Source organism: Fusarium proliferatum (genome assembly GCF_900067095.1).
Source record: "Fusarium proliferatum ET1 genome assembly, contig: FPRO_scaffold013, whole genome shotgun sequence".
Lineage (NCBI taxonomy): Eukaryota > Fungi > Ascomycota > Sordariomycetes > Hypocreales > Nectriaceae > Fusarium > Fusarium proliferatum.
In genome coordinates this window covers 196665-210518 of record NW_022194802.1, presented here as the reverse complement: position 1 = coordinate 210518, position 13854 = coordinate 196665, and the positions used below count along the sequence as shown (strand labels likewise).

General features: G+C 48.0%; 6 protein-coding genes across 6 annotated transcripts; 1 reads left to right on the top strand and 5 right to left on the bottom strand.

The window, feature by feature from the left end:
• Positions 1-121: 121 nt before the first annotated feature.
• FPRO_12689 (uncharacterized protein) lies at positions 122-663 on the bottom strand (the record flags this gene model as incomplete). Its single annotated transcript, XM_031223232.1, has 3 exons — positions 122-336; positions 388-491; positions 539-663. 3 exons carry the CDS (start codon positions 661-663, stop codon positions 122-124), a joined length of 444 nt encoding a protein of 147 aa, XP_031088612.1.
• A 1369-nt stretch (positions 664-2032) lies between these two features.
• Positions 2033-2488, bottom strand: FPRO_12688 (uncharacterized protein; the record flags this gene model as incomplete). Its single annotated transcript, XM_031223231.1, has 1 exon — positions 2033-2488. The coding sequence occupies one exon, from the start codon at positions 2486-2488 to the stop codon at positions 2033-2035; it is 456 nt and encodes a 151-aa protein (XP_031088611.1).
• Positions 2489-3438: 950 nt separating this feature from the next.
• FPRO_12687 (uncharacterized protein) lies at positions 3439-5224 on the bottom strand (the record flags this gene model as incomplete). The annotated part of the gene is made up of 4 exons (XM_031223230.1): positions 3439-3864; positions 3912-4363; positions 4410-5009; positions 5062-5224. 4 exons carry the CDS (start codon positions 5222-5224, stop codon positions 3439-3441), a joined length of 1641 nt encoding a protein of 546 aa, XP_031088610.1.
• A 442-nt stretch (positions 5225-5666) lies between these two features.
• FPRO_12686 (uncharacterized protein) lies at positions 5667-7940 on the top strand (the record flags this gene model as incomplete). Its single annotated transcript, XM_031223229.1, has 4 exons — positions 5667-7000; positions 7048-7122; positions 7172-7454; positions 7503-7940. The coding sequence occupies 4 exons, from the start codon at positions 5667-5669 to the stop codon at positions 7938-7940; spliced, it is 2130 nt and encodes a 709-aa protein (XP_031088609.1).
• An 852-nt stretch (positions 7941-8792) lies between these two features.
• On the bottom strand, positions 8793-11319 carry FPRO_12685 (uncharacterized protein; the record flags this gene model as incomplete). Its single annotated transcript, XM_031223228.1, has 2 exons — positions 8793-11268; positions 11315-11319. The coding sequence occupies 2 exons, from the start codon at positions 11317-11319 to the stop codon at positions 8793-8795; spliced, it is 2481 nt and encodes an 826-aa protein (XP_031088608.1).
• Positions 11320-12261: 942 nt separating this feature from the next.
• FPRO_12684 (uncharacterized protein) lies at positions 12262-13833 on the bottom strand (the record flags this gene model as incomplete). Its single annotated transcript, XM_031223227.1, has 1 exon — positions 12262-13833. One exon carries the CDS (start codon positions 13831-13833, stop codon positions 12262-12264), a length of 1572 nt encoding a protein of 523 aa, XP_031088607.1.
• Positions 13834-13854: the final 21 nt, after the last annotated feature.

Sequence of the window (13854 nt, the reverse complement as noted above, 5' to 3'; positions counted from 1 at the left end):
AGTCAGACTTGGCCAAGCCGCTCATTGCGTGACACCAAGGGCTTGCGTGAAAGGTAAACGTTAGCTCTAGCTAGTCAAAACAGTTTAATTGACAATCACTGGTGGTCCAACATGCTCCAGGTTAAGGACGCTGAGCAATGATACAACGGCGACCCCAACCGTTCTCGACCGGTCCACAGCGGGTGTCTGTAGGTGCATTCAAGAAGGTGCTGGAGTACTTGATATGCAGATCATCCCACCAGGCCTCAGGCAATCTAGTCTCGCAGGTATTACCAGGAGCCACCATAACCACGTAGGGCAGAGGACTGAAAAATGGCTGATAATTATGGCCTTGCCCTAGAAAACAGTTAGTCAGACATGGACTGCTGGTGTGTAGATGATACGTACAGGGATCGCATCTCGGAAAACCTCGCTGCTCGAAGTTGTTGCCCTTGATTATGAATTCTGAGCGCTCGCGTCCTTCTGCGCCAAAGACGATACTGAAATAGTCACTTCAAGTAGTTAGTATCTAGGGGAGTTGCCCGATGAGAGATCATACCAGCTGATGGGCCCGTGGCCATCGTTCCACTCGCAGCGCTTTTCCAGAGTGTTACTGTTGTCAGATACCGGAACGGCCATAGCGCCGGCAAACAGGGCAAGAAGAGAGACAGCCGAAATATGCATAGTGAAGGAGAAGGTGGTGGAAGTAGTGGTACTGAGACTGATGGAGCTGGGACAAGGAGTGATGGATAATAAGCTGTGTAGTTATACATACCTAAATACTAAGCTTTAATTAACTTAGCTCACCGCCATACTACATTTTTCAAGCCAAGAACTCCTGTGTATTTTTAGATGCTTACCTTTATCTTAATGCCAAGAGTGGATTTACGGCATTCTATATCGTGCTACTTTAGGAACTTTTGTCTTCAGGGTCCTTTTAGCTATACGTGCGATCTAGTTAGTGTACCTGAAATAGGCATAATATTCGGCAGTTTCCTTCGCCTAATTGTCTCCTCGTCAGATATTTAAGTCTAATTGGGTCCAGAATTCCTATGGAAGTATTTTTGTTAGATATGTGAAGCTTATTGGGCAGAATTTAACTTATCATGTATTTATTGGTTACATTGTCCTTATCTGGTCCTCCGACAGTACAACCCTAGGCTTACTGCCAAGAAAGCATGAATGGCTTTTCAAAAGCTCGCTTAATTTAGGTAATTATCTCATTTGCAGAGAATAAGGTGATGACTGACTCTTTCAGGGTCAGGCGCTTATATGTCGACGGCTGTCGGGTGTCGGGAGGGCAGCCGGAATTTCCTAAGTTGGATCGTCTCGGGACACTTCTAAAGCAACCTTAACATAACATCACCAGAGGTCCTATCAACGTACGGCAGAGTAGCATATACCAGTGGCTGGAAATCGGGAGATAATGTACCGTTTCATGAGATTCCTGTCTCTGCCTCAATGTCTCTTAAAGACTTAGCCGAATCATTCCGCCAGGTTGCTTCTGGCTGTCAGAACATCACGGCACAACTGGAATCTAGCTTACATGCTATGGGAGTGCAGGAAAGTCTATAATACAGGTAGCAACCAACACCAGTAAGGAAAGGAAACCTAGTTGCTATCTATCGTTTCTACGTCAGGAAAGTGCAGAGAAATATCAGAACACTGGCAAGGAGGGAGTAAATCTTGATCTTAACCATTATGTCTCGGTGTTGCATACGTGAAGCTACTGGTGTATTTCCGAAGTCAAAAAAGGCCTGAACGATGAAGCGATTGGTTCAACAATGCTTTTGCTACTGCTTTCTCGCCTACACTGTGGCCTCAAGCGTGGTAATTACAGTGATATTAGGAATATATGTGTTTGTTGATTAAATATTGTTTGATTACATATAGGGCAGAGAAATAATCTATATTGCGTCTGGACAAAGGAAATAAATGAGTGAAAGTTGGGTATCGCTGTCTTAAGCCGGAGACAAACACCACCCTCAAAAGACAAGTGAAAAACACCAGCATACCATCACCACAAGCGTAAGCTCATGATTCATTAACGTACCTACTCCTCTGCCTTATCCTCTTCCTTCTTCCCATCAGCCTCTGCCTCCGCCTCCTCCTTCGCCAACTGCTCTTCAAGCTTCTTTTTCCTCTCCAGGTTTCTCTCCCGCTTCTTCTTCTCAGCCTCCTGCCTCCTCTTATCGCGCCTCTCACCAAGAAGATATCTCGAGTTCTTGATCGCCGGGAACACGCCCTTTAGTGCAAGCCAGAGGTGCGAGAAGGCTTCTTTGAAGTGTGTCTTGGTCTCGTTGTAGTTGGCGCGGGCGAGAGCAGCGCGCTTCTTGGTGCGGTAGGCGTTTTCAGCTTTGGCTGCTTTTGCGTACTGCTCTGATGCTTGGCGGCGGGTTGTCATGAGGAGATGTTCGCTGCCGCAGGTGCTCACGGGACGGGCAGCGGGTTCTGTGGGGGCGGTGTCGGTCTCGGATGAGGCCTCTGTCTTGGACTTTGATTTGGCCATTGCGGAGAACATTGAACGGATGATGGAGTGAATATGTAATTATTTGCTGTATTAGACAGATTGTGATTGGTATAACGAATGGCTGATGGGCGCGAAGCAAAACCGCATGAGATGAGAGCAAGCAGAACAAACCTCTGGGGATTGCAGTTCTTTAAGAACCCTGACAGATGTTCATTAAACCTTGCATCTGTCCACTAGCAGACAACTTGATGTTTTAGTCTATGTAACCTTGACAGGCTGATGTTTATGCAAACACATCATTATCCATAGATGCATTAGAAACGTTCTCAAGCTAGAGGGAGAATTCGATCCCTGTAATTTAATGCATTGTTTACCCAAGCGGTTTTGCATAAGGGTGCAATTAAACTCGCTGTAAGCCAATGAATGGCACGGAATCTTGAAACACCTATCTTAAGTGAAAAAAAGACTTGAGTAAATTTAGTGTAAATTAGCATACTTTAGAAGAGATTTAGTGGAGTTGAGATTAGCTATTTTTGATAACCTGCTGAACGTTGGAGGTTTTCTCGCTCCTTGGATAGAGTATATCGTATCATCACACTAGGGCTATAGTGCATGAACTGGTTGCGCACGGATGCCATGCCATTGGCAAATCAGTCAGTCGTCTCCACGCTGAAACGACAGAGATAGCTGATAGCCAAGTCTAATATGATATAACGACGATTTCAATAGAGAGCGGAGACGGACGTTGACCAGGGCGGCGGGGTGTTTATGCGACGGGTTTGAGACCACTCGCGGAACATTTCTATAGGGGTCTACTCTACATGTAGTAGGCTCGGACTTCACGGCACCAAGCAGAGGGGATGGCCGGTTCAAAGGAAGATAAGGCAATTCTCGCATCTTGCGATCAAGTGATTCATTTAATGTCGTGCTTTAAGTCAAAGAGATCAATATAGCGCGATAGTCTATGCGACCTAGTTTCCTGGAAATCCCTACTCCTCGTGATGCTTGGGCCAGATACGTCGACGCGCCCACTCACGAACTCGCTTTCCAATAAAGTACATGACAATACCCAGGGCACTCAGAACACCACAGATAATAGCAAGAATGTTCATAGCACCGTCATATCCAAGGGATTGAATCGAAGGTACGGTTGCGTAGCTCAAACCAAATGAGACGAAGCCTCGACCGGCACAAACGACGAGAAGAAGAGGCCCAGACTTGTTGGGATAACTGTCCATGACGAACGTGATTCCGACGAGGTTTGCACCGAGGAAAGAGAAGAAGCCAAGATGATATGGAGCGACGATGGCGATCCAGTGATAGTCATTGGGAGAGGCGGCTGCGTGGCCATAGACAATCGCTGAGATAATGGCACAAGCCGCTGGGATGATGAGTACAATAAGGCGATATTCAGGCTGTATCAGTCAGTAAGCGATCTTGAGAATTGGGAAAGGAATATTACCTCGAAGACACCCTTGTTTCGTCGACTCATGAATTTACAGATGATGTCCGAGCCAAATCCGAGCAGCGGAACAGCAAGCAGGCAATCGATGATTTGAACAAGCTGCACATATCCGAGAAGTTTGCCGTTGAAGTTATAGGGAGGCTGTACCAGAATAACAGCAAATGTTGAAGCCTGGTAGATATAAAGACCTAGGAAAGCACCATTGAGAATGAAGATCCAGAAGATAGGCGGCAAGATGAGAGACAGCCCGACGTCCTTGTAGAATGAGACAAGACTCTTCCAGTCAGCTTTGCCGTGGAACAGCTTTATGTCGTCACGCCATGTTCTCTCGCCGAACTTCTCGGGCTGGAGAACAACGCCGTTGCGGGTCGTGACTTGGTAAAGAACCTCGTTAGTACCCTCGCTGGCTACATTGCCGTTCTTGTCGAGCCTCAGATGGACAGCACCCTCTGTTCAAGGTTAGTATTGGCGAATAAAGAGAACAAGAAAGCTTACCAGTTGCGTCTTCTGGTCGGTCGTAGCGAGTCTCAGCGAGGAAGAAAATGGACATGATCATGGTGAAGCCATTGATGATGGTCATGATACCATACCACCATGGCAACCCAAGCGATGGGACGATGTACGTAGTCGCAGTGAAGAGAGCTGCAGTAAGTGTGTTCTGAACACCAACAAAGTAAGACAGCTTGACACCATGTTGATGAAGGAAGTGAATCTCCTGCACAATCAAAGGTGCAAGAGCCTCGCTCTGTCCAGCAGCCAGACTGAAAATGTTGCGCCCCGCGATATGGCTCGTAAGCGACTTTGAGCAAGCACACCAGATTCCGGAAACTGTGAGGAGCAGCAGGGAGAATAGAAAGACAGGTCGTCGGCCGATGGCGTTGGCGAGAGGCATAGAGAGCAGATTGCCAATTCCCATGAAGAGAGTGGGATATGTGAGTAAATCGCTGACACGCTTTGCATTGTCGTTGTGATAAAGCGCGTAGAGCTCTGGGGCGACGGAGCCGAGACCGGAAGTTCCTAGGACTGAGATACCGGAGTAGAAGCCGACGAGGAGGATGATCATGTATTTGCGCCAGACAGGCAAGTTGAGAGGATCTGACAAAGTTGTGAGTTTAAGCTAGTCGGAAAGAATTGTGTGTTTGTTTACCTTTGGGGTCAGGACTGGGCGTCGGGACCAGAACAACAGTTCCATCTTGATACAGATTAACCGTACCAGATGCATCGTGAGACTCGTGATGAGGTGTCTTGATGATATCCTCAACAGCATCTACGTCAGGTTTCATACCGAAAGAATCGCGTCGCTCAGCCATGACTACGCCTTGTCAACCGGATGAGATTTGATGTTTTCATATCTCAAGCAGCAAGGAAACGAGGTTTATATCAATCAGATGGCCCCCGGGTCGGAGTCAGGTCTGGACCTTGGACCTTGGTACTAAGTTAGTCTGATAGCGTAACGAATAGACTCCGATTGGTTATTACACGATGGGGTCTAATGAGGTAAAGTTGCGGGGGTGGAGCCGAGTCTCCGAGGGAATGAATGCGGGGAAGGGCAAAGGTTTACCGATCGTGTATTAAAATACGCTGTCTGCGCCTCCGTCGGCTCGGTATCTCACCACCCAAACACAGCAACTCCAGATCTTGAATCTCTCAGTAACCCTTGTCACCGGAACCCGTGCCCATCTACCGGCATCGCATCAACCCAATCATCGTTCACACTATCCCCCACGTTTCCCGACCCCCATGCCCTCCCCAATGGATACCGAAGACAGCCCCGGCATCCCCAGATCCAGCAAACGGCGCCGTCTCAATTTCGCATGCAACTACTGTCGGAGTCGCAAAACGCGCTGTGATGAACAGCAGCCATCTTGTCAGGCTTGTATTCTCGCCGGAGTTACTTGCGTCACAGAAGATAGGCGCAGACCGGGAAAGGTGATCAAGAGACGAGAGGCGGGAAAGTCAACAGACGGAGGATCTGTTACGTCTGCGAGTCCGTCGGAGTATGGATTGCAGACTGGGGCTGTGGAGAGGAGACATTCTGTTGCTGAGCCGAGGACTATTGAGGTTGTTAATGTCACTGGGCCGATTCGCGCCAGGTCACAGAGTCCGAGGCCGTCGCAGAGTAGAGATTCTTCTCACACTGACACCATCAGTAATCCGCTCCCTATATGGCGGCAAAGCGCCGGCACCACGTCTTTCCAGATATTGACGGAATGGCTCGACCTGGCTTGTTTCCGGCTGAGCATCCCCTACCATTTTGGCTCGTATCCCCCCTCTACGCTGAACCCGCAATCGGCATGTCAGCCCCAGCACGGAATCCCGATCACGCCCGAGACATGGGTGCCCCAGACTCTGTTCGACGCGTATGCTAGGGAGATTCATACGTTTTACCCTGTTGTGAGGCTCGACCAGGCTCGTGCCGATGTAGTGCAGTCGCACCCAGGGAACTTGGCGTCGCATGCTGTCGATATTGCAGCGTTGAGAAGCCACCTGCTTTTCGCTGCGGGAGGATGTATTCTCCAGCATACCGAGCGAAAGACCTATATGGCTGAAACACTGTCTCTAGCCCGCAACGCGCTGGGCTATCTCATAGGTAATGTATCATATGATACCATCGAAGTCCTCTTTCTATTCTCAGTATGTCTCCGCCTGAACGACGAGATCATCTCAGCTTGGACAACGCTCGGTGTATGCCTTTCTATAGCCCACTCTCTCGGCCTCAACAAGCCTGGAAAGAATAGGAAGAAACCCCTGGATCTTGACGCCTGGAATCCCGCGTGGTGGGCTTTATACAGCTACGAGAAACTGTTCTCATTCCAGCTTGGATATGTGTCAACTATCTCAGATGATGCATTCGACACCTTGGAACTAGATGTTATTAAACTTACTGCCCTGGAGCCATCACGCATCGTGTTATCGATGGCGAGTGTGTTTAGCAAGATGAGTCGTCGGTGTGCTACGGCAAGACAACTCGAGGAGAGAGCTAGCAGAAGAGCTCTTGAGGCGGTGGTCAAAGAGAAGGTTACGAGCACTGGAGAGGCATTTCTGATGTTGACGAACTGGGCTAATAGTGTCCCTGCCAGTATAAGGTAGGCCATCTCACAGCCGTGGCTTCATGGTTGCTAACGTGCAATAGACCTACCTCGGACTTTATGCGCGTGCCAGAAAACCTTGGCCTCGCATCATTTGTGTCACTACACTACCATAACGCGTAAGTTGATCAAAGTCAGCCTATGAATTTTGAAACTAATGTGTTGCAGCCTCATCATGCTGAACCGCAACTCCCTTCTGATCAGCAAAAACGCTCTGCACATGGCAGTAGAAATCATCGCCAAAGATACACCATGGGAGTACCAGATCCGCAACGGGCAATCGATGGTCGCAAACTCGGCACGAAAGATTATCCATCTTCTCGCTGACAACGATGATCCGGCGTCGCATCTTTTCGCACCGGCTTACTTTCCGCTGCTTCATGCGATGTATGTCCTGGCTGTTCATATTCTGAAACAGCCGCATTCGCGCGTTTCCAAAATTGATCAGAGTGTGAGTTGAGCCATTTATCATAATATTCAATCGTACTGATTAGGACAGCTCCTTGTGACTGCTGCGGATTTGGTCCGCTGCTACTGTGTTGGTATCAGTGAAGAAGATCGTCTGAACACCATTCTAAATGGTCTTCTTCGTGTTGTCCAAGAAGCTATAAAACCTATCCCCGCACCAAACAATAACGACAGTAACACTCCCGCGCTCAATTCATCAACAAGCCTGTCCGATCAGAATGTTACACCCTTGACAGATCAACAGACATTCACAGAAGCCGTCGGCCAGTCGGATCCTGCGATCGCAAGCAATACTCATTTCTCGATGGACGAGGGCATACTTGATCCCTTTTCGGGCCAGCCATTCAACATACCGATACTACCTGATGAGATTGGCTGCGACTGGGCTGACTTTGAGAACTTATTGCAGAGACTTGAGAGCGAGGGGCCTTTGTATCCCACCGATGAAGGAATGATCATTGATATATAGTGCTTAAATTCGACAGATTTGTTCTCTTCCTGTTCAATATTTCATCATTTCCTATATTTTGTGCATTTCGACAAACAAACCCGCTTGACGTGGAAACCATCCAGATACGGTCTGAATCCTGACATTCGGATCTGCGAGTTGAATCTCATATCGCGGCACCAAAGTCGCTACAGCCTTGTATATTTGATTCAGTGCAACGTGTCCCCCAACACAGATTCTAGAATCCCCGCCGAAGGTTGGATCTGCTCCATTCATCGTTCGTAAACGCCGCGGGTACTCCTCTTCACTTTCGTCTTCTATCCTGAAGCATCGTTAAGGACGAAATTGATTTGTATCATCTACACAAACCTTTTCGCTTTGGCTGATAATATATGGATTCAAGCCTACAGCAACTCCAGCAAGGAAATTGGCTAACAGGACGTTCAGCACTAGTTTTGCATCAACGGAATCTGCATTACTCTTCATTCAATCAATGAAATGGTCTAGAAAGTCTGGCTCTGAAGACTTTTCTCGTTCCCGTTACTCGAGTCGGCGCTGGAGTTGTGCGATTGAGAAAGGAGTGATGTGGCTCATGTCTAATGGTCAATGCGCACAATGAGATTATTATTGAGAACTAGTGAAGGAAGGCTGAGTTTGGTAGAGTGGAAGTGAAGTTTGGCGTTACTGATTGAAACCAATCAAGCCTAAGGATTTGCGACTTGATATTGAAGAGTATCTATCTAGGAAACACAGCAGCCCGTTAAGTCAAATGCAGGGACAAAGCAAACAGCAGAAGCAGCTGAAAATATTTTTCCATTCATGAATTGTTTCCTTCCAGTTATATGTACTTTGCCACTTCTAGCCCAGTCCGGACTACCTCAGAGTGACCCTCTTGGCCTTCAGGCTATAGAGATCGATTAATGACTTAATAGGTTTGACTTTTGTCAACCCCGCGACAAAACACGTCCCAATAAACTGATAACGCTTACCAGCTTGCCGCAGAACGGCTACTTGGTTGAGGCCATTGAGTAGACAAACCAAATCGCCCTCCTGTATCCTCGGGGGAAACCTCCCAACATAGCCTTTCTTTGTCTCTGCTATAGCATGGTTGTACGGCTTACACTTGGCGCCGAGGATTTCAATGTAGCGACATGCCTTCGTGTATGCGTCCGAGTCATCATGGTCATCGGGATCCTTGATAATTAGGCGAGGGCACAAAGTAAGAGAAGAAACACTCACAGGAACTTGTGTAAAAAAATCCTCCACGTAGCAAAGACGGGCCAACGTGGCTCTAGAGCACGATTTAAGCTCCAAAGATTGACGATTGAAATGACATAAAAACTTCAGAAGCTCCAGGCCGTTTTCGATAGGGAAATCAGTCTCTTTACTGTCAGAAGTAGCAAATGGCTCAAGGACATGACGCAAAGCAGCCAATGGGTGGCCCCCTGATATGTAGCTCGCATGACGTAGGGCAAAGTCCAAGGCCCAGGTTATTGGCAAGCCTTTTGTATGGCGAAGCTCGGGTCTTCCGTAGTCAGAGACTCTTGGGCCTATCATTTCGATGCGATCCAGGATATATAATGTAACCTCCATGTCGGGGCCGCTTATTCTTTCCTGAGGTTCTTTTTCAAAAATACTCTCAATATCCCTGTCGCCTGGGGAAACCACTGCATCTGCATCCCCCCTGGAAGATGGCTTTGATTTTGCCTCTCCGGGGAAGTTTGGACCCCATGATGGCATATCAGGGTCTGTTTCCCAGCCATAACCAACTCCCGCAAACATAAGAAGGCCGAGGGGCCCTCCCAAGGGATCGTTGGATGATGACGGATCACGGTAGACTTTGAGATATTCGCTCATGAATTCCCTGCTGATAGATCCGATAGACTTGCTTGAGCTATAATCAGGGATAATTTTGAGCTTTGTAATACCGAGAAAGCCGTAATAATAATCTTTGGGGTTGGTCGCACGAGCGTCTGATGAGTGGCACCAGACATTGGTCTTGAAATGACTTTGGCTCAACCAATCGCCGACTGGAAGTCCCTGGTTTCGACGACTTTCAAAGATGTGATGTAGAAGCTTCCAGTTTTGTCGGTATGCCAATACCAACTTGAAAAGCTTTTCTTTCTGGAGCCAAACAGAGTTGAATGGACTCAAGATCCATCCCAACCAAGCTGAAAAGTATTCCAACGCCTGAAGTGAAAATGATCGAGGCCCAGAAATGAAAACTGCTTGTTTTGCGAGAATAATTTCTTGTCGTATCCATATGCGGCTCCAGTATGGAAGGTCGAAAAGTGGTTGAGCGGGACCTCGGTGACATTCCCCAACTATTTCCTCCACTGTGCAGAGCGAAGGATACTCCTTAAGCCATAATATATGACCGTACCCTTCATCAGCAACCACTTGGAAAAGGAACTCTTTGACTATCTGTTGGAACTTGTGAACCCTAGAAGACACCAGTTCCAACAGAAAATTCGCTGGTTGGGAGTCATTGATCACATTGGCATCAAGCTTGCTGGCCTGTCTTTGGAGTCGGTCATGCCAATCTGCGACTTCCCGATGTACCCTGATCAGGTCATTTCGGCAAAAGCCTAGTTCCGAACCATATGGCCCTTGTAGTACCCACACAATGACTGTAGTCGCGTGTTCAAGTGCGTTCGCGAGCTCATAAATCTCGAGATCTCCAACTAGCCTGGGTATTGCGGATTTTTTATCGGCGACTAGAAATTGCTTCAAATCATTAAGCTCCTTAAACGCTTCCAAGCGATCATGTAACTGTGCAATACAGCCTCTCAACTTCTGGTGATTGTCGCACTTTTCCACATTTGCACAACGGGAATATCGCTCAAAAGCTGTGATTTGTACAACATCGATGGCAGCACCTATCGGATCACTTAGGGGTCCCAGCCAACAGAGAACAAGTGCGCTTTGGGAATAGATTTCTCCCATTTTGGCAACTTGGTGGCTCTTCTCAGCATCATCAGCTTGGTTAATACAGATCGCATCCACCCATAATTTCTGGCCGGCGGCGTGTTTCGATCGACTGAGGTGCTGCGGAACGCATCTCAAAGCCGAGGCCAATGATGTTGTTACTGCGTATTCGTGTCCGTTCACAAGGATAATCTCGGTAACTTTAGGATCGCCCCAGACGTAGGATAGCGCATTGAATGGTAATTGATCATGAAGCTCAGTGACATCCATTTCACACGATATCACTGGCGTGGTCGACGTGATTGTCAGTAGCCTGATCTGGTTACCAGATATTTTGAGACTGCCATAAAGAGACGTTCCCTGAGGAGATGGCACGGCGCCATTCTCTTGGGTGATATCAGCGGTATATGCTTCTGAGGACCTACACTTGATTAGAATAAGGGTGATATATTGAGCGTTCGACTTACGCCATGATTCAGATACAGTTCACTAGCGTCGTATCACCATGTGGGTGCGTTAAATGTCTGAGACTGCGAAATTGAAAAATAGAAATAGAATAAAGATAAGTCCTGTTAGGTGCTTGCAGTAAATGCACCAGGAATCAACGCATTTATAAGTGTGTGAGCAATGACTTGAGTTTTGTAATTTCACCAACAAGGCATACTGCTAGGCTGTGAGGCTAACTGGTGATTTGGAGATAAGAAGTTGGTCGCAGCCAATGAAAATGTACTGGATGCAGTGAGATTGTCCTCGCCAACATACGAGCTTCTTTGGTGCGTTGGACCATCAGATCCAAATGGCATCCCCAGGCTCCCCAGCTTGCATATTGTTAAAATAACCCTCTCTGGAGGAATGGCAACGGTTGTGTTTTGGGAAAATCATTTTACTTGGCCCTGCTACTTCAGTTTTGTCTGCGCAGCTTGGTTAGGTCGGGTACCATCCCGTCTAACAAGTACTGAGCCCAACCAACACAGGTGGCAATGAACTTTTGACCCCTCTCTCACCGGGGTCAGCCGCGACATAGAACGTTGGACTGCAACTCTCCACATGTCTGGTAGACTTCACCTAAAGAGATCGAATTAGGTAATTACTCACGTTTACCAGCTACAGAACCCGAACGAATAGTCGTGATACGAAGGCTGTTAAACACGGAGAAAGCTACCCTGGTCTTGTTTAAAGTAGCTTAATAATAAGACAAAAACAGACAGAAACACTTTTAACAACTCTCAGATACTAGCATTAAGATAGAGTAGTAAGCAAGCTATATTAACTCTGCTAAGTTAGTAATAAAGACTTAAAAGCTTTCTATATAGCTTTGTTTTAAAAGATATAATTACATATTAGTAATAGTTTGAAGTTTAAGATATACCTTTTACTAAAGTGTTACTTATTATAAGGGTTATATAATTTAATACTATTTAAACTGACTAACTGGGTTATTAAGTCTACAGACCCGGAGAAACTGTTCCTGCATCCAGACAACTTTGTCCCTATGTAGCCCACGACAGATAAGATCTCCGCCCTCCTTTGACAGCACTTTGATCAGGCTATTCAAGTGAAGCAGTGCGTGCGAAGGGCCTTGAATCAGTATATGTCGCTTGTAATCAGAGAGACTCATTGCCTGATCCCCTTGGAGATACTGGGTACGTATGGCTTCATCCAAGTCTTCGTCGTGGTAGTTGGGGATTCTGATCGCTGGGTCCGTTAAGTCGTGCAGACCTCCGTGATTCTGGCGGTTCCCCAGGTAAAATGGTATGGACCGGCAGATGGAGTCCACCAACTCCCTGCCGTGATTGGGATCTGGGAAACCGTCATCCTTAGTAGCAATCAAGATAGTTTGCTGCAGTAAGTCGGAGGGCGCCTTCGCAAGTAGATAGAACTTCATCCGCAGAACCATGAGCCGGCAAACGCGCCATACATTCCAGATGGTGGCAATCTGGACGGTTGGGTATATATCGCAGAACCCGAAGTAAGCAAAGGTGTCTTCTAGGGGTCTTTTATAAGGCTGCCATGAGGTCGGCACTAGGTGAACCCAATCCAATAGTTGTGCGTTAACGGAGGAAGCGTCCTGCCACCAAGTCGCGAGAGTCAGACCATCCAGGTTATTCTTGGCCAGCCCGCACATAAAGGTAGATAGTCTCTTTTGCAAATCGGCAATCGAGAGCCCGACCAGGTCCAAGACTGCATTCGGGCTAGCTGGCATAGAATAATTTAACCCTGCATCGAACCAAACATCCAGGCCCGAGGTGTCGTCTGGTTGCACTTCCATATATGTCGACACATCACAGTGCCGCAGGTAGCCCCTCAAGTATGCGCGGCAATCCGAGTCCTGGACGCTCCCGTCGCCATGCTCCAGCAATGCACGAGCCCCGTCCTGGTGGACGCGCATGGTTTGCTGATGCGTCGATCGAGCAGCGAGGCTCTCGTAGAAGTGCATCAAGATGGCGCTGAGTACGGTACTGTCCTTTAACCGTTCGGTGGGATCATTGAGAGCTGCTTGCAGGCGACTCAACGCCCTGGTAAATGGAGGATGAGGCGTTCGATAGGTGTTTGTTGGGGATTTCCACAAGCTCCAGAGCTTGGTTGACACGGCGGTCAGGACGGTCGAGAGGACAGAATCCGGATGCTCCTTGGCTACGGCAGGGAAAAGAGGCTCGAGGAAACCCTGGGTCGAGCGAAAGCTGCGTCCTAAGCCCGCGATCGAGGTGAGGAAGAAGGAGACAGCGAACGATTCGTCGTTGAGCGAAATAGTTGCTGGTATGACAGCCTGCATTGCGCATTCTGGCGGCGTTATCGACTGGTGAGGGCTTCTGAACCGCGAGCCCTGGTCCTTGAACCGAATCCCCGTAGTCTTCTTCTTTGATTCGTAACCTCCACACACCCGTCGCAGCCGGAGGCATTCCCGACAGCTGGGTCTATCCCCGTCGCATTTAACACGTCGTTTGCGACATGTCGAGCAGCCCTTTGAGGGGCCATTGTTGACCATGTCTACTGCGCAATGATCAAG